The sequence below is a fragment of the Lissotriton vulgaris genome, chromosome 1_1, assembly GCF_964263255.1.
Source record: "Lissotriton vulgaris chromosome 1_1, aLisVul1.2, whole genome shotgun sequence".
NCBI classification, from domain to species: Eukaryota; Metazoa; Chordata; class Amphibia; order Caudata; family Salamandridae; genus Lissotriton; species Lissotriton vulgaris.
This window is the reverse complement of record NC_141685.1, coordinates 940,166,612-940,185,050: the sequence shown is the minus strand read 5'-3', so window position 1 is coordinate 940,185,050 and position 18,439 is coordinate 940,166,612. Positions and strand designations below refer to the sequence as shown.

At 42.2% G+C, this 18,439-nt stretch overlaps 1 protein-coding gene across 1 annotated transcript; it reads right to left on the bottom strand.

Annotated features, from left to right (window-relative positions):
- Positions 1 to 420: 420 nt before the first annotated feature.
- Positions 421 to 17,644, bottom strand: LOC147748228 (keratin, type II cytoskeletal cochleal-like). The gene is made up of 9 exons (XM_086959152.1): positions 17,013 to 17,644; positions 16,501 to 16,724; positions 10,495 to 10,555; positions 9,730 to 9,825; positions 8,467 to 8,631; positions 6,835 to 6,960; positions 6,509 to 6,729; positions 3,588 to 3,622; positions 421 to 1,494 (listed from the first exon to the last, which is right to left on the bottom strand). Exons 1-9 carry the CDS (start codon positions 17,538 to 17,540, stop codon positions 1,226 to 1,228), a joined length of 1,725 nt encoding a protein of 574 aa, XP_086815278.1. The 5' UTR covers positions 17,541 to 17,644; the 3' UTR covers positions 421 to 1,225.
- Positions 17,645 to 18,439: the final 795 nt, after the last annotated feature.

The following is an 18,439-nucleotide window of genomic DNA, read 5'->3' as shown; positions in this document are numbered from 1 at the left end:
GGTGGGGCATTTGGAGCTCAGCCCAATAAGTGACTTACATCCTTGTGTTTGCTGTATTCAAACCTGAACGAGGTGAGAATATATCGCCTGTCAGACAAAAGTCAGTTTTGGCTGTTGCTGAATTGTTTTTATGCTATTAATGTGATGGCAAAGGCATCATTTATGTCGCTACTGATAATCTGACGACTGTCAATCTACCAAAACGAATTCATGTTGATGGTACACTACAACCCAGACCTTAACAAAGAGCGTTGAGAACTAGTTCCCTGGTTGTCTGGTTACCAGGATCAATTTACCAAGCCAAACACATGCCGTAAACATGTCGAACAAAAGAGGACACGAGGTGTCCCTTAACCAATTTATAAGTATAGATTAAACACACGAAAGGATTAACATATTGCAACAGAAAACAGTCAGACACTCGTTTGTGAACCTTTATTTATTACCTTCAGATAAAACCAATCACGAAATGATGCATTTTCACTCTAGGCACATCTTCATTCATGGCAGTGCGTTCACTATTAAAGAATAAGAACTGCATTGACAACAAATGTATTTGCCTCAGTTTCCATAGGCATACCGTGCTGGTGCGGAACACATAATGTGGGGAGATTCTTTGGAAATGACCCGCTTTAAGTTTGATGTGTACTTTCACTAACCCCAGGTGAAATTAGGTTATTTGACTTCACTGAAAGCACCATGTACTTCCCACATCCGGTTATAACATAGGGACGGTCATTGCCGATATGTCATCAAGCACAGTGGACCCGAGAGAAGAGTGTGAGACGCCAAAAGGCCCAAACTCTAGGAACTGTAAGAGCTACAGCAGAAAGTAAGAGACAGAAAGTGCAGAAAGTGAGTACTGGACGTAGTCCCAATATAATTTTCTGGTGGTTTGATATTACAAAAGGTGAAGTGTGCATCTCATGTTACAGCTAGGCAGTGTCTATCTTAGAAGACTTGGGAGTAGTGGTTGGACTTTTTTTAGGATGCTTATGTACAACGTGGGAGAAATACTGCTCTAGCATTTCAGGAAAAAAAATCACAACCACTGTACAGATGTCTTGAAACACATATCTTACAAGCAAATGTATAATGGAGTGAGATTTCTAATTATGCATTCTAGACTTTGCCTGAGACACTAAGACTCTTGCATGTGTACCATTGGATAAGCAATGCTTCTTCCAGCATATTGGGAAACTCTTTCCTTCAGAAGTATTGGGCTTTACCGACGGACGCTTGAAACTCGATGAGAGGTTGTTTGAATAATTGCCCCTTTCCTTCCATCGCTTGCCCCGAAACTGCTTCCTCCTCCAGCACCTCCGAAACTACCACTTGCTCCAAAGCTCTGTCCGCCTCCGAAACTGCTTCCACCTCCAGCAGCACCACCGAAACTACCACCTGCTCCAAAGCTCTGTCCGCCTCCGAAACTGCTTCCACCTCCAAAGCTTTGTCCTTGTCCGCCGCCGCCCCCAGAGCCTCCACTGACCATAGCTGTGAAAGGGAAAAGAAAACCAGATCATGAACGTTCTACCCTGGATCCTTTTACTGCCACGTGATTTGCTGCAACCAGATAATGCAAAAGTTTAATCTTTTATTTAAACGAGTTTCTCAAATCACCTCATACCCCAGCTCTTACCTTTCCCCCCAGGGAGATACGTGGACACATTTTCAAGTCTGACTAGTTTTCTCTACAAGGACACAGCAAACCTAGAACTTAAAGGTGACTCCTTGAACAGAGCCTTCCTTGACCTCTGAGCTGACTGGGGCTGTACCATAATGGTCTCCTAGCAATGCCAACCCTTTTTCATTTCTACATACAATCATTCAGGGCAGAGCTCTGCCAGAAAACAAAAGATTGACCTGAACCAGTTTGACTGCCTAGACAGATCTGCTTTCAACCCTTCCGGAAATACATGATATACACGCTACCCCCGGCTGTGTCAGTTGTGTGGAGCTCAATCCACATCTTGGTGGCCAGACGTCCTCCACATGTTTAGATCTAAAAGAATTCCACCTATTCAGAGACACAACACTGGGAATTTGGCCTTTCTCTCCTCCTCTATTTTGGTGTGTGTCTAATTCCCTTTTTAGTTGTGACAAGCCTTGGCGGCCCAAAAGTTTGATTTCTGAAGGCAACACACATTTAAACTGGTCCTTTTGTCCGAACTTATATTCAGTGCTTGAAATGGAAATATTAAAGTGCAGGTACCCTATACCAAGTATCTTCTTGCTTCTGAGGAGCCCCAGTACCCTCCAATATAAAGTATTTCACATCTGCTGAAAAATGGAGGCACTCTACCCATCAAAATAAAGAAATGCAGGTACTCATTACTTGACAGTACCGGCTCATTTAAAGCACTGCTTATATTTATAAGAACTGACTCTCAAGAGCCAGTTCCTGGTGTTCACTTTGGATAGGGAAGGAGCTCTACAACCAACCATAGCAAAGTGTCTGTTAAAGACATGCCATGTTGATGCTTTCCCCAGGGTTAAGACCAAAGTCTTTTAGTTCCGTTCCCATCTTGGGGACACACATCAATGGGGCAGACATAGTAGCTCATAGTATACTTGATAGATTTATACAATGTTCTCTTACACCTTTGTTCTTTTGACTGGGGATGGCAAGCATAGTCCTGGAAAAAGAATTGAGTCTGAAAATTTTAAAGGCCACCTTCTACCTCACAGTATATCTTTCATAAGATGACCCTGTCACAAAGAGTCCTAGGCAATTGCAAATTATAGTGCCTTACTACCTGAAGACCATAAAAAACATTTGTGGTCATATCTCAATCCCTGAAGATACTAGGACCTTTGGAAAATGTGTATTTGTCTTGATATTTTACTATATGTGAGTGAAAAGTAACTTTTATTGAGTGCTATTATTTAATGTCATATACTTCCTGAGTTCCAGACCTTCATCCCTTCAAGTCCTCATTCCCAGATGACTTGTAACTTGTGGAGGCGATAACTTGGCTCGTGTTACCAATACTTGCTTTTCTTTCCCCTCCTAATGCCCGCCATCACCAGTTACTGATCACGGCACAGGGAACACATGCAGATCTTGGATTTACTGGACTCACTCCTGCATGTGGTTCTCTGATTCCCAGTCTTTTACTGCACACATTTTTCACGTTTTCAGCCAGAGCATTGGGTTTTACTAGGTGCAGTCCCTCATGCCTTCGAATGAGGGCCACATAATAAGCTTAGAGGTTTCGGTCACACCACCCTTTGGAGGATCAAAACCCAAATAATAATTCCTGGCTCCTAAACTGCAATGCAGTAATGGGCAAGTACCTGCGACACTAGTGACAGTGACGTTTACTCACAAGAGAACAGGCTAAAATGAACTGACAGCCCAAGGACCGAAGAAAAGGCTTGAGAGAGCGTTTGGTTGTCTATACTAATATTTCTTAGAAAGCATATCAAGTCCCCGATTGGAATTAATAAAAGTCAATGTTGTGGTTTACCCCCGTAATTACATAGTTCAAGAAATTCTCACGAGTAGTGATAGTTTTTGTAATACATGATGCAATCTTTCACAATAGCAAATATTATCGATCTACTAGAAAATGTTGGTTACTTACTCATGGTGACTTGATTTTGAATTGCACCATCCATTCTGTAATGAAACAGAAGTAATATGAGGTCTGAGCGAGAAGGATGGATACAAATATATACGGGTGCATACTCCACATCATTTTAAACATTACAAATGCCACTGAAGTTGAAATTTGCAAGACGCATGTCAACATTTAGAATAGAAATAATAGAACTACCATTACAAAGTTTTTGCATCCTTATAGAAAAACGGCTTTGTAAGATCATGATTGAGGAATGACTAAGACTAATTATTTGTGTAGAATGTGTCAAACTTGTACCATAAATAAAAATGCCAGAACAGGCAGCATAAGGCTCTAGTATTCTTTCACTCTGTGAGTTTAGGTTTCAAATGTCAATGTAAGATCATTCTAAATAATACTAAAAAGGGGCACATACATTGAAACCTGGCTGTCAGCTGTGGCGTAGCAAGGGTGCCCTTGGCCCTAATGCGAGCTAGCAGATTAGCTCCCTTAAACCCAAGATGAGTTGTAAAAGACAGCCATATTTAATGCCGCAGTAGTGCCCTCGCCGCCTTGGGCCCACTGCACCTGCTTCGCTGTTAATAGCTCCCATGGCTCTGGTTGCCACCGTGTCTGTTCGATGGGCTTCATTTGAAGAATAAACTAATTGCTATTAATATTTGTCGAGTCTATATGGTAGCACCTTTTGTAGAAGCGGTTGTTGGGTTCATTCAGTTCCCTGGATGGTAGCATGATTGCGAGGTTGCTTGGTGGCTTGAGACTTTGTCTCCGAATAACATTAGGACTGGGCTGTTATGCTTCCAGAGATCAGAGATTTCCTGTGTCTCTCTGTGAAAGTGTCTGTGAGTGACAGGGTGTTCTCAAATTCTAGTACTCGTGTCTGTGGTATTATGCCTGGCCATGTCACTTGATCTTAGGCAATTGACTGCCTCTGTCTGTGAGCTGCAGGTTCCACAAAGATTTGGTTACTTATGCTTGTGCAGTAATAAACCTGGGAGTGCCAGGCCACTTAATGTCCTGGATTCCCTATATTGTTGCAAGCCTGAGAGCTGTTGGCTGCTTAGAGAAGTGTTGAGTGTTTGTCTTATTATTATTGTTATTATTATTATTAGTAGTAGTAGTAGCAGTAGCAGTAGTATGCCTGAGTTGTATGGCTACTGAAGGAGATGGATTCCCTACATGAAACCTTTCTTGTGTCTTTATGTTATCATGTCTGGGGGTATCCAGGTTCTTGAAAGAGTGTAGTCTCTTAGTGTAGCTGATAATGCATGGTATCTGAAGCCTGATCTATAAGTTCATGGCTTGGACTTGTACTACATAATGACTGAGAATAAAACCAAAATGATCAGAAGCTTAGAGACACAGATTGTATCAAATAAACATAATTCTTAACAAAAGTGTATGCGTTGAGGGAGAGGGCATTCCAATTTAAGCATCAATCCAACATTGCCCTATTTTGCCTACTCAAATTTCCATGTTGTGACCAAGTCTATAGGTTACCAAATATATATATATATATATATGTTTTAATATATCCAACCAAACACTTTCCCAGTGAAGAAAAGGAATCCGGGCCACTTCGGCTCTCTCGACGCGTTTCGCAGGGTAAACCTGCTTTCTCATGAGAAACGCGTCGAGAGAGCCGTTGAAAATAAACACGTTTTTGCACCTCAAAGTGGCCCGGATTCCTTTTCTTCACTGGGAAAGTGTTTGGTTGGATAGATTGGGATTCGCTATCCCATCCGAGGCCCGCCTCCGACTGTGGCAGGGTTCCAAAGCGACTTGTGTGGTTTGATGTTTTAATATATATATATATATATATATATATATATATATATATATATATATATATATATATATATATATATATATATATATATATATATATATATATATATGTATATATATATCCACAGAAACGCCGTCTCCAACAGTTCATAAGACAACAAGTCGAGGCCCAAATTGCATTTTAAGTGAATTTATTCAAGCGATCACTTTAAATGCAATTTGGGCCTCGACTTGTTGTCTTATGAACTGTTGGAGACGGAGTTTCTGTGGATTTATAGGGGTGAGACGAAACCCCGTCGAGGCCCGCCATCAAAAGAAGGCGCGGGCTGACTTTCGTCAAACTTGTGGTATATATATATATATATATATATATATATATATATATATATATATAACACACACGCACACAGAGAGAGAGAGAGAGAGAGAGAGAGAGAGGGAGAGAGATATATTAGTAAAGTACTATCAATGCAGAAGGAGCCAGAACATGAGATCTACATTCTCCATTCCACAGTAACTCCTACTGCTTTGAGAAAAAATATAAGTGCAAATGTAATAAACGAAATAAACATGTACCATGCGTCTCACTGTCATAACTCCTAAAGCTTCAATACAGACATGAGCTAGGCAGCAAATACTAGTTACACCAAAACTATGCCTGGGGATAAAATTTATATCTGTGGACAGCACACTGCTGCAAGGTTTGATTCCTTGCTCCCCTGTGGTGTTATGTATACGAGTGTCAGGCTACCTGCAGCCTTGAGTCCCCATTATGGAGTCCTCTCCCTGAGCTGCAGACTGGTGGGATGCGAATATTGGATCCTTGTATCTAAAGAGTAACACGTCTTGGGAAGTAGGCTACTTACTACCTTGGATTTGCATCTCATTACATATCACACATGGGATAGGTAAGTTACTTGTGCCTTTATGGATGATATATCATATACTTAAAAAACACATTAGGGCAATGCCTTGCTTGAACATTCCTGGCTTTGTTTTATGATTCGACTCATCATTATTTGTTCATATCTCATCCCTGAAGAGCAACTGCTGAAATAAATCCCTTTAACTATCAGCCACATAGACAGAATTCTCTTAGAAAGCTTCTTTGCTTAAACACAGTAAGTAACACTCACCTGCCCTCCTCTCCTTCCAGCAGGGTCCTATAGGTGGCGATCTCAATGTCCAGGGCCAGTTTGACACTCATCAGCTCCTGGTACTCGCGCAGCTGACGAGCCATGTCCTCCTTAGCCTTCTGCAAGGCAGCCTCGAGTTCACCGAGCTTCATTCTTGCATCATTCAAAGCAAGCTCGCCCCTCTCCTCAGCCTCGGCAATGGCAGTCTGAAGATTGGCGCACTATAAATGGAAGTCAAATGAGGGAGGTAAGGTAACTGACATTTTTCAATTACAAAGTAATTTTGGTTTCATGTGGCTAATTTGGTATCAAGAGTATGGACGTACCTGTTTTTTCACATTTTCAATCTCAGCCTTAAGTCTCTGGATCATGCGGTTCAGTTCAGAGATCTCGTTCTTGGTGGACTTGAGGTTGCCTCCTTGTGCATCAGCATTCAACTTCATCTCATCAAACTAACAGGCAGAAAAAAGAAACAATAAGCAAAAATCATTCTTGCAGAAACATTAACAAGGGTTATTGGATTTATGTTTGTGATGCCATAATAGATTGGATGATAACTACAATAAGTATTTGATATTGAACTATTCACTTCCTTACATACATAATGGTCCACCCACCTGTAAGCACCTTATTTTCATTTTTTAGTACAGTAAATATGCTGAGATTTGTGTTCCTCATTCACACACTTTTGCACAAAATCTCAATTACAATTGCCATTCGTGCATTAGGGTTGCAGCGGAAGGAGGTGGAGTTGAAAGGCATAGTGTCATGAGGCAATACATAGAGAGGCCAAGGACTGAATGTATAATTTCCATCTTAAAAGAACTACATACAGATAATTGTGCAAGAGGAACAACTTGCATAAAACCATGAGTAGTTGCCCAAACCAGATTGCCCTATATTTTTATCAAGAAAAATAACTAAAGTTTAAAGCAATCTAAGAGGGAAGAAGAAACGATTTACGTTATCTACATGATAATAACATTGGTCCAAAGGTTGATGGACTCATGGCATTAACAGTCAATTTATGAATATCTAGATTAATGCCAAATATGAAAATGAGACAAATGCTACCTACTGAGGTTTAGAGTATATTGTAATCCGCTCTGTGCATACATTGAGATGGTAATCGAGATTCCTTACAATTATGGAAAATGTAAGTTTTAACATCTTTTATGCCTGGAATGTCTACGTAAGTGGACATTTTAAACTTGAGTTTTATCTTATAATGTATAAGTATTGTGTTATTTAATGAACTACAGTCCAAATAAACTAATGTATGACTGACTGATTATACCCTTTCAGTACAAAGTTCTATGTAAATCACAAACATAGAAGGATTTCACACACTGAATGTGTGCTGTGCACGTCAGGCAATGTGTAGGGTTTTTAGAGAAATACATATATTTCTCCTTTTTAGCACCTACTTCAAAGAGGTATTGGTTTTGTTTTTAAAGCAAATACCAGTCTGGATATCTTAGTAAATTAGGATTTGCATCAAAGCCTATGTGTATTCGTGATGATCCGCCCTAGACACACACCAATAATGTCCCCTTGATGCTAAGGGACTCAAAGTAGTGCAAAGGACTTTCGGAGCTGAAAAACAATCACCTTTCTAGCACATCATTTCTGTCTTGCTGGAAAATAAATACAAAAGTTTCACTTTGTGTGACTTTACCACAGCAAAACGCTTTAGTAAATCTGGGCCTTAGTGTCTGTCACATCTGTGACCATGCATAGACAGTATGGATCTGAAAATCATCCATGTAAATTATGGCCTCTTTAGCCCAGCATGTCCAGGGTGCCCTCTGTCAATATATTTAATATTATTTGTACTTTTGGTGTTAGTGGCCCTTCTCTGCACAAGTCAAGGTCGTTATAAAAACAAGAATGGAAAGACTGTAATTGAGTTCCAACTGTCCTTTCTGTGGTAAGAGTACTTTTGGTGCGATACTCACCTTTTGTTGGAAAGCTCGTTCGGCGTCGTCCTTACTCCTTCTTGCAATGTCCTCGTACTGAGCCTTGACTTCAGCAATGATGCTGTTGAGATCCAGGGCTCGATTGTTGTCCATTGAGAGAATGACTGCGGTGTCGGCAATTTCTCCTTGCACCTGAGTGAGTTCCTGAAAAATAAATAACACCAGAGTACGGATTATACATGGGTAATTGCTCCTCTTTGCATTCTTATCCTTCCCTTTGGGTAATGTTTGAATCGGAAAAATTATGTCAGTGTATTGAAGTTGAGTCTTCAGTTACAAAGCATAAACAAACAGAACAAGAGCTTAGAATGTGGTCAGGGACACATTTAACAGTGGCACAATTATGCTCGTGGATTTGCTAGATGTGGGTGGTGTCTTTTTTAACATAAACTCGAAAACATGGATAACCAACATGGGCATCCTAATGGTACAAGTTTGTTTGCATGAAGAAAACCTGCTGGAGTTATCGTGACAAAAATGAAAAATACTATAATAGGTAAAATGAACAAGAAAGACCAAGATTTCAATAATGGGTGGGAACGTGCACTTGCATCTAATTAAAAGGTGAGAGACCTTGATTTGTTTTAGGCTCAAAGGACTGTTTCAGTGGCATTTTGAGGAAGGAGTGTGGCCCACTCATTTGAAAGGAAGTCTACTTACTCATTGATTGCATGCAAGGAACATTGCTTCATCTTTGGGTGAAGAATTATAATGACCCCTGTGGCGGTAAAAAACCATTCGTGCTCTATAGCTTAGTACTATGTCAGCGATAAGGAAGGGTTGTTAAAGTATCGCAGACCATCTACCCGACCTAGAAGTACTTCAATGGGGAAAAAAATCACCTCACTATTAAATGTGAACATACTTTTTCTGTTACATTTTTTTCTTTAAAAAATAAATCTGAACGATTGGACTCTGAAATAATAAGGGACAAATTTGGCACCATGGGTATTACTGTCTTCTTGAAAAAAAATTACTTTCTGTTTACATTGAGCCTGATTGTTACTGACAGAAGGACTGGTCAAACAGAATACTTTTCAGGGCATTTGCACTTCGGACAGTATTTGAATACAAATGTCAGCTATGTAAAATGTGTTGACTGCATTAATTTTAGAGCTGATAAAATTAATTCACCATTGAGTGGATTTTTGGGATTTCAGAACATTGCCACAGTACGAAGCGAAAAATGGTTTCATAGCATGGAAAATACACTGCCACATAGGTAATGAAAATTATAGTTACCATTTCATACAGAGATCTAAGGAAGTTGATCTCATCTGTCAATGCATCAACCTTGGCTTCAAGCTCCACCTTATTCATGTAGGCGGCATCCACGTCCTGAAAATTGACCCAGACATTAAGCTCCAGTTACATTTCAGTCAGTGTTGAAGATAACATGGTTACATTTTACTGAAAGGTATTCTAATCAGTAATATTGTTAATGGCATAATATGAGAAAACTTCCCACCACCATAGTTATTGGTTATATTCCAAATGCTGCAGTCATTAACAAAGGTAAAGGGCAATTATTCTCAGCAGATTGTCTGCTCGACAAATTACTAGTACACCAGAACATGCCCATAGGTGTCAACGTGTGCTTCTTGTGATTAATGGCATAGAGTGGCAGGAAGGAGAGGAACTGGGCACGTTATTCGTGATCAAGCTTTTGTTTGATAGCAGGAGCTATAGGTGGTACTTGCCTTGTCTTCCTCATTGCAAAAAGCTAGAAAATATATATTTTTTAAACTTGCCATCTCTATTTCTCCTATGATGTAATTGCCCCATTACATTAGCTGTGCTAACAGTGCTATCATTCAGTAAAAGCAGCAGGATGAATATGTGAATGTTCAAGCAGGCCCCTCTAACTTGCTGCAGCTCCATTAGTTTCAGAGGAGGGTGAACATTAGCTTGCTGTAATTTAAGATAAAGGTCATCTATGGAGTTTGTTTTAATAACTAAAAAGGGTAAAGTTATTTTTTCTATCATTTCAATAAAAAAGTGTCTTACCTTTTTGAGCACAACAAAGTCATTTTCAGCAGCTGTACGCCTATTGATTTCTTCTTCATATCTGTTTTAATGGAGAAGTGACATTGATTAGGCCACTATTATCCCCATTTACTAGTTTACATTTTCAAACGTGACTTGAAGATGCATTGCTTGCATACATAGACTGTCTTTTCTTAAGACCTGGGTACTGTTAACTTCACTGTCTAACACGATATCTATGAAGTTTCTGCTTTGTTTGAGCATGTACATGTCCATCTGATCTCGAAAAATATATAAAATTCCTCTCCACAATACCCACCCTCTTTCCAACGTTGTACATTTCTAGGCAATTTCTGTGAGAAAACTTACGGTTTTAGAATTTGCCAATAGCACGGCCCTGGCCAAAAATAATTTACAGTGTATTTCATTCCTTTCAGGCTCTAAATTATCAAGGGATATTTGCCACCACTCAAGTTATGTGTCAAGGGTTGAAGGTGAGAGCTCAAAGGAAGGGAGCAGTACAATCATATCAATAGAAATAATGATGTCTTCAAGAAGATTTATTAATACAATATGGCATGCGTGCCTAGAGCAGCACCAGTTTAGAAAACTGATTTTGCTACTGTACTTCCTATTAGGTATTGCTATGTGGCAATATATTGAGTCGTGGAAAGCGTATAACTTCTTGAGACATGGTTTTGAGCATAGTGTTCGATCAGTCTATGGACTTTGTGCTCTAATATCCATGTCTCATCAAAGTGCCTAATGCTCTATCGCATACTGATCACCAGCCCTGTTAACCATCACCTGATACTGGCACTACTGCTCTCAAATGATCAAAACGAAGTATATCCTATTGGAATTCCAGACACAGAGCAAGCGACCTAAAGAAGCAAAGAAAGGCTAAAACAAGAGTGTCTCCACTAAAGCGAGACTATCCAAATAGCACTTTCTCCCTGGTTTCTTCTCCTCCATTCAGCAGTGGCGGACGCTGCCTAACTGAGGGTGGCGGGGTGGGTGGGGATATTGCAGGAAGGTGGCGGTGGGAGAGCGAACGCAGGGGGGACACAGGGAGGTAATAATAATTGTGAAAACTTACCTGACTTCGCCGGCCGCCTCTGTGTTGTGTCACTCCTGCTGACCTCTTCCTGACTCCCAGCCAATCCCTGTGCTGCTCAGCACAGGGATTGGTCTGAGCGGGCTGAAAAGATGCCCTGCTCAGACTAGGGAGTCTGTGGGAGGTTCTCCTGCGGGGATGGAGAAACCTAAGGGTGCATGCGTGTTTTGGTGGGCCTGAAAAAGCCAGCCAAACACACATGAGCACTTACAGAGTGCACAAGCACTCCTCGATTACCCGCCCATGCCCCGCCCCTCCAAGCACCAGCTGGCAAACTAAAAATAACACGATGCTAGAGCATTGTTTTATTTTTCGTTTGCTGGGTCTGCGGCGACAGTGGGCCGCCTCTGCCATTTAGTCCCAGAAGGTTTTGTATCTTTTCAGTGTGCCATTCTGGCATTAATATACAGAAGCAGGCAAACACCTTCACTACACGCAGGGTAAACTTCAATTATTCTTTCACCAAGGGCTCTCTATTTCACTTGATATGGCATTCATCAATATCTCACAGAAGTCACTACATCCCGTAAATACACCCTCGTACCAATCAATCTCTTGTGTCAACCTTTCATAGCAAACACTTAATTCCACAAATATGCCCATCTACAAACTACGTAAATAAGGCACTGCAACTCCCAAATTACCCTTCTAAATCCTTTACACAGAAGCCACCGCTCTACCCAAATATCCATTTAGCAATAATTGATCAGAAAGCACTATTTGCAATCCTTGCGGAGAATAGTTTTTTCTCTAGATATACTTTCATACACACACACCTTCAGTAGAAAGGACATTATATATTATGCAAATTTCTATTTCAAGGGATGGCATGCTCTACTTCTCTGCCAATATGCCACTCCACCATCCTCTCAAAGAGGTCATAAGGTCTAGAGCCTTATTTAGAGTTTGGGGGATGGGATTTTTCATCACATACCTGGATAATATCCAATCTGCCAAATTACAAGTGTCACAGTCTCATACATGCCAAATCACACTTTTGCCCACCGTGTGACACACGAGATCGACTCCCATCACACGGTCTCCTGGTGAGGAGACGATATCACATGATGGCAGGGAAACGAGCTGAAAACACTATAAACGGTGGTTTCCAGCTCATTTTCCGAGGCTTTGAACTGCTGACGTCCATTAAGGGGTGTGAAAACACCCCAGGACATCGGCAGCAGCCTCAGCAAGCTTTTTCTAGGGGGAGGAGGGGGCTTGGGGTTAGTTCAAAAGGGCCTCATAGGTATTTCTAGGCACGAGGCCCCGCCCCTTCAATGCCCCACCCCCTCCTCACACTGTGAGATTTTTCTTCAAGTTGGCAGGTATGCAGGCTATAATGCTAAGGACAGAATGTCTACCAAGTTTGTGACAGAAAATCTCATCTGTCAAAGTCTAAATAAAACCCTTAATCCCTTTACCACTATTTTAATTGCCACATATTTTACAAAGGCACCACACCCTCAACTGTGTCAGATTCACTATTTTACCGTTCATTCATTAAGGACACCACACCCTTAAACTCCATACTGAAAATACTTCCACCAAACTCTCCAAAAAGAAATCATACATCATCACTCCACTGAACATACTCGTTATACATTAATACCAGCTGCCTTTTCTCCACGCCACCTTAAACACTCCTTTTTTCAGAGAAGGAATAGCATCCTGGTACTCGACCAAAACACCTTCCTATCAAATCTCCTTTCTAACAAATTGACACAAAAGAAATCATACCTAACTATAAATATTAGCATTCATCCACTCCACTCATCACTGTTCCGTCACATCATCATATCAGTACCCCCAATTACGCCTTCTCTTGAGTGTAGTCATGCTCTTTTACGGCACCCAATTCATAATTTTGTCGCAAAAGGAGATATGTGCCTTCATCAAACATGAAATAACCTTCTCTCACAGAATGGTCCATGCTCTTCCCCTCCAATAACTACACCCTTTTACCAGTCTCTTTAGAAAAACAAAGCTCCAAACTATGACACTCTATTCAGCACACTCCTTCCTCACAGAATGTTCTGCTTCCCAACAAGTGTCTCCCATAGAAAGGACCATGCTCTTTATGTCGCACAACATTACTATCTCACACAGAAACCTCCACAGTATCCACACTATCAACATATCCTTCTATGACACAAAGTACCTCACCATCAACTTCACCTAATACCAGTACTGTTCGCTTACAAGGGTCTTTGTCTCTTCATGCAACCCAAAACACCCTTCTCTTACAGAATGTTCCATCGCCCTTCCCTTCACCTGTTACACCATCCTACCAACCTCTGAGAAGACTTCAACCCATGACACTCTACTCAACACACCACTTCCTCACAGAATTCACTGCTCTCCAACCTTGTTCTCCCAGAGAAAGCACTACACCCCTCTATGTCACTCAACAAATTCATCCTTCACAGAAGCACCACGTCTGTCCACTTTATCAACACACCAATCTCTTACACGAGAAGGCACTACATATTACCAATTTTTACAACATGTCCATCACTCACAGATGGCACCACATCCCCCTAGCTCCCCCAACACACCCTCTTTCTCATCAGTGCTTATGGTTCTCTGCAACACCCACTGCACTCTTCCCACATGGTAGATGCGACATCCCACTACCCCACCCATCTCTCAACTTGAAAAGAAGAAACAATGCCACCACGCCCAACCATACACCCTTCATTCACAGAAAGGAATCATATCTATTGGCTGCTTCACACACCCTTCCCCTGAGAAGCTAAAATGTTCCACCATCTCCAACACACTTTTCCCTCACCGAAGGCACCAAGAGCTCCCAGTCCAACAAACACACACATATCTAGTGCTAAGCACCACACCTGCTAACTTCAACATATGCCTTTTTTAAAGAAAGTAACATGTTCCCCTATTTCACCCAGGATACCATGCTTCCAGTCTTTTGTAGGTTCTGCCAAACTTCACTGAACACCTGACTACAACTTCCCTCTGAGAAGCACAGCGCCTCTCCAGCCTCAGCACACTTCTCTATGTCAGAAGACAGCATGTCCCTTCACTTTATCAAAATCACTCCGTGGCTGTCACAGGATTCTGCATGTCTGACCACCCCCCCCCTCCCAGCACGATCCTCTTATAGAAGGCTAAAGATTCATCCACTAGCATTTTTCTCTCAGGGAAAACGTTCATGCTTCAACCTTACCCAACACATTATTTTCTCACATCCCTTCAGTCACCCCAACGCACATCTTAACTAATCTCTTTCGGAAGGAAGCAATCCAAGACAGTAAAGACACTCCCCTCATCACAAAGTTCCCTCACTGAATGCACCACACCCTGCCACTAGACAGCACATTCTTTACAGATGCCAATGTTTCTCTCTATTAAACCCAACACGCCCATCATTCCATCTCAGGTGATACCTCATCCCAATATCTCGTCCTCACCTGCTGGAAGCACCGTTTCCCAGGTCGCCCATTTCACGTTCTACTCACAGAAAGCAACATGCTCCTCTACCCCACCCAGTACGTTGAAGAGAATGGTCGAAAAGGTCATCTTGTATACAATTGTAATTGTGTCTTTGTCACAACACCTTTACCCTGTCTCTCACTCACCAATTCACTAGCAGCGCCCCATCTTCCTTTCTTCTCACACTGAGAGCACTGTGAATATTGTATGCACTACCAATGTTTTGGAACTAATGCATTGCAGCCCATTAATGCTTTGATTGACAATCACATTTAATGCTGGTGTTACCTATGGAAATTAGATTTCTGTGTTTGAATTTGTTTTGAATCTCTAGTGGTGAATTGTTTTCTGTTGTTTTGTAATTTTTATGAGAAAAAGAACTACCTCGACCATTCTATTCTCTTCAACGTACTGTATTAATGACCCAGGCCGGGTAGTTTTTCCTTGGGGTCCACCCCTTAAAATGTTATCCCTCTACCCCATCCAACACACTTCTCTTGTCGAAGGCACACAACTTTCCCTCATAATTTGCACAATCCTCTGCTCCATCCCATATGGTTTACCATTGAATTTCACCCCAAAGGCCAGCTCCCAATATGCCACGTTATCTGCCTCTCCCGGAAGGCATTTCTGCCCTCTGCTCCACCGTTCATACCTTACCGATCTTTCACAAACATCAATGTTTACCTCGGCTCCCGCCTCCCCCTAATATCCTTTTTTACAGATCTCAAGAGTGGAGCCGAGCTACTCACTTCATAAGAACCCTAATAAGCTAATTCGCCACGGCGTACCCTCTAGCTCCATCCTGCAAGATGTGCTTTTAAGGAGACACCTTGCCCCGTCTCACTCACCACTCAAAGGCATATGCGAGCATTCACCCTTGAGCATCGTCTTTTCTCCTTCCCCACAGGATTCACAGCTCTCCATCCTGTCGTGTTCTCTTGTGCATGTACCTGTCTCTCCAATAAAAGTAGGAGGCCTGAGGCGCTCAGTGGTGCCCCCGCCCTCACCGCCCCCTGGTGCATTAAAGTGCTAGCAGTCACCTGCATCACCATTGAAGAAGAGGGCCGCTACATTTTGTACTCGCGTACATACATGAAATGCATGACTTATGTGGAAAGAACGCCCCCCTGTACTGTAATTCTATTGTCATCGTATACATATTTAGACGGCCGAAACAATGGTTATAGGTTATCGAGAATTCTAGCTCCTTAATATTGCATTTCTGGTACCCAGTGCTATTATTTTCAAACAATTTTGAACATGTCATAAAGACTTTTATTCTCATCATTAAACGCCTATAAATAATAATTATGGCAATGTCATTGCTCAAGTCGCTCATCCATACAAATTACCTGTCTAATATTCAGAAACTGCTTTAGAATTGACATTATGGGCTGTTCAGTGCGCGGCCCAGTGTCTGGGTAGACTGTCTCAATGCGCTGCACTCTTACTTGTTCTTGAAGTCTTCCACCATGCCCTGCATGTTCCTCAGCTCCCCATCCAGGCGGCCCTTGTCACTGTTCAGGCCCTCCAGCTGCCGCCTCAGGTTGCTGATATAAGCCTCGAAGAGGGGCTCGATACTGCTCTTACGGGATCCGCTCGCAGTTCCTCCCTGCTCCTGCAGGAGGCTCCACTTGGTCTCCAGCACCTTGTTCTGTTGCTCCAAGAACCGAACCTGCGGCCCAATGCACACGATTGAAAACACTCACATGGCTTGTCAATTGGACAGAGCATCACAAACAACCAAGAAACGTTTGCTGGCTACCACAGCTAAGGGTTCAAAGACTGGCAGCAGATACAACAGACTCCTGACACGATAGAAGCAGAACAACATGGAATGTCTGGAAACATTACTAAATTAAAAGCATAGGACAAATGTAAACCATGCGAGTACACTTCTGTGTTTGTTGAAATATTAAAACAACAATAGTTTATCAAATATAGGTTAAATAACAGGCCTTACCTTGTCGATGAAAGATGCAAATTTGTTGTTGAGAGTCTTGATTTGTTCCCGCTCCTGTACTTTTTGTTCTGAAATACTGGGGTCGATGCTAATATCCAAGGGAACCAAGAGGTTTTGGTCGACGTGAACTTGTTCGATTCTTGCTGGTGCACCACCACCAAACCCTGCGCCCCCACCAAACCCTGATCCCCCACCAAACCCTGCTCCACCACCAAACCCTGCTCCACCCCCAAATCCTGCTCCACCACCAAACCCTGCTCCACCACCGGAACGGCCGCCAAAGCCAGCTCCACCACCGGATCCCCCACCGAATCCACCACCATAGCTCCCGCCACCCATGCTAGACCCCGAGCTTGCTCTGGTTCCCCCACCAAAGGAAATGCTTCGGGTGCCTCCTAGATGGACACTCATGCTGCTGTTCATCCCCCGCGCACCACCACCACCGCCTCCTGAAGACCGAGAAACTCGACTGCTAGAGGAGCCCTGGCCTCCGAAAGACCGCGCACTGAAGCTTTGGTTAAATTGCATTTTGGAGCTTGAGCGCCAACTGACTGAAACAGAGAAATTAGGAAAAAAAGCAAGAAAGGGAGTGAAGCGTGAAGGAGAGCGAGTGAATCCCCTCTGGTCAGGGAGCTTAGGCTGGCCCCTTTTATCTTCTAAGTGGACTGGGTTTGGCCTCGGTGCATTAAGAGCTCAGCTTTCACTTCTGGGCTTGGTATGGCCTGCAGCAATCTGTCACCTTTCACTGCTCAGCACACCTACCCAAAAAATTCGTTTTTCGTTTTTTTTTTAACTTTCTGTGAGCTTTGATTTACAGTACGTGTGCTTCTCAATATCTCTTTTTTTAGCACAGATGAAATCATGTTTGCTTTTCATTTCAGCTGTTTTATCGCATGCTCCTATTGACCTCTGTCAATAGGAGCCTCACTCCTGCAAATAACATTCATGCATGCAATTTTTTCCTTTTCTTTTAAGCACTTTTTGGAATGGAATCGGATGCTAAGTTAATGTAAGGCTAAAACAACTTTCCATGGTGAATTACTGAATTCTGTCAGTTTTTTTCTATTGGAATTCGAGGTAAACAAAACTTTATTGTACACTAGTGAAACATTCAAATTGTTTGCTCAACGCTTTCTAGTGCCAGTAAAGCCTCGCGCCAGTGCAGCCTCATTCATGCTCATCCCTCCCAGCAGTGCAGCTCCTTTGAGTGACTCACTGAGGAGCTGCTTTATTTCGGGGCACATTGTGCCTCACTTCAGTACAGTGTCACTTGTAGCAGCTTCTTTCCTGTGGAAGCAGTGCCAGCGCTAAATCTCAGTCCACGCTGCCTCATTCTCGTGCAGGTGTACGGTGGACATGCCCATTCTAGTACAGAAGTATGTCAGGCAGCCTCATTCCAGAGCTGACACGTTATAGTACTTTTTCGT

Bases quoted from the DNA above. Each gene is read 5' to 3' on its own strand.
- LOC147748228 (XM_086959152.1), bottom strand. From the start codon at position 17,540: ATGCAATTTAACCAAAGCTTCAGTGCGCGGTCTTTCGGAGGCCAGGGC. The intron at 6,961-8,466 runs GTGAGTATCGCA...TCTGCCTGTTAG, and splicing joins AACGAGCTTTCCAACAAAAG to TTTGATGAGATGAAGTTGAA. The intron at 1,495-3,587 runs GTAAGTAACCAA...TCCCTTTCACAG, and splicing joins TCAAAATCAAGTCACCATGA to CTATGGTCAGTGGAGGCTCT.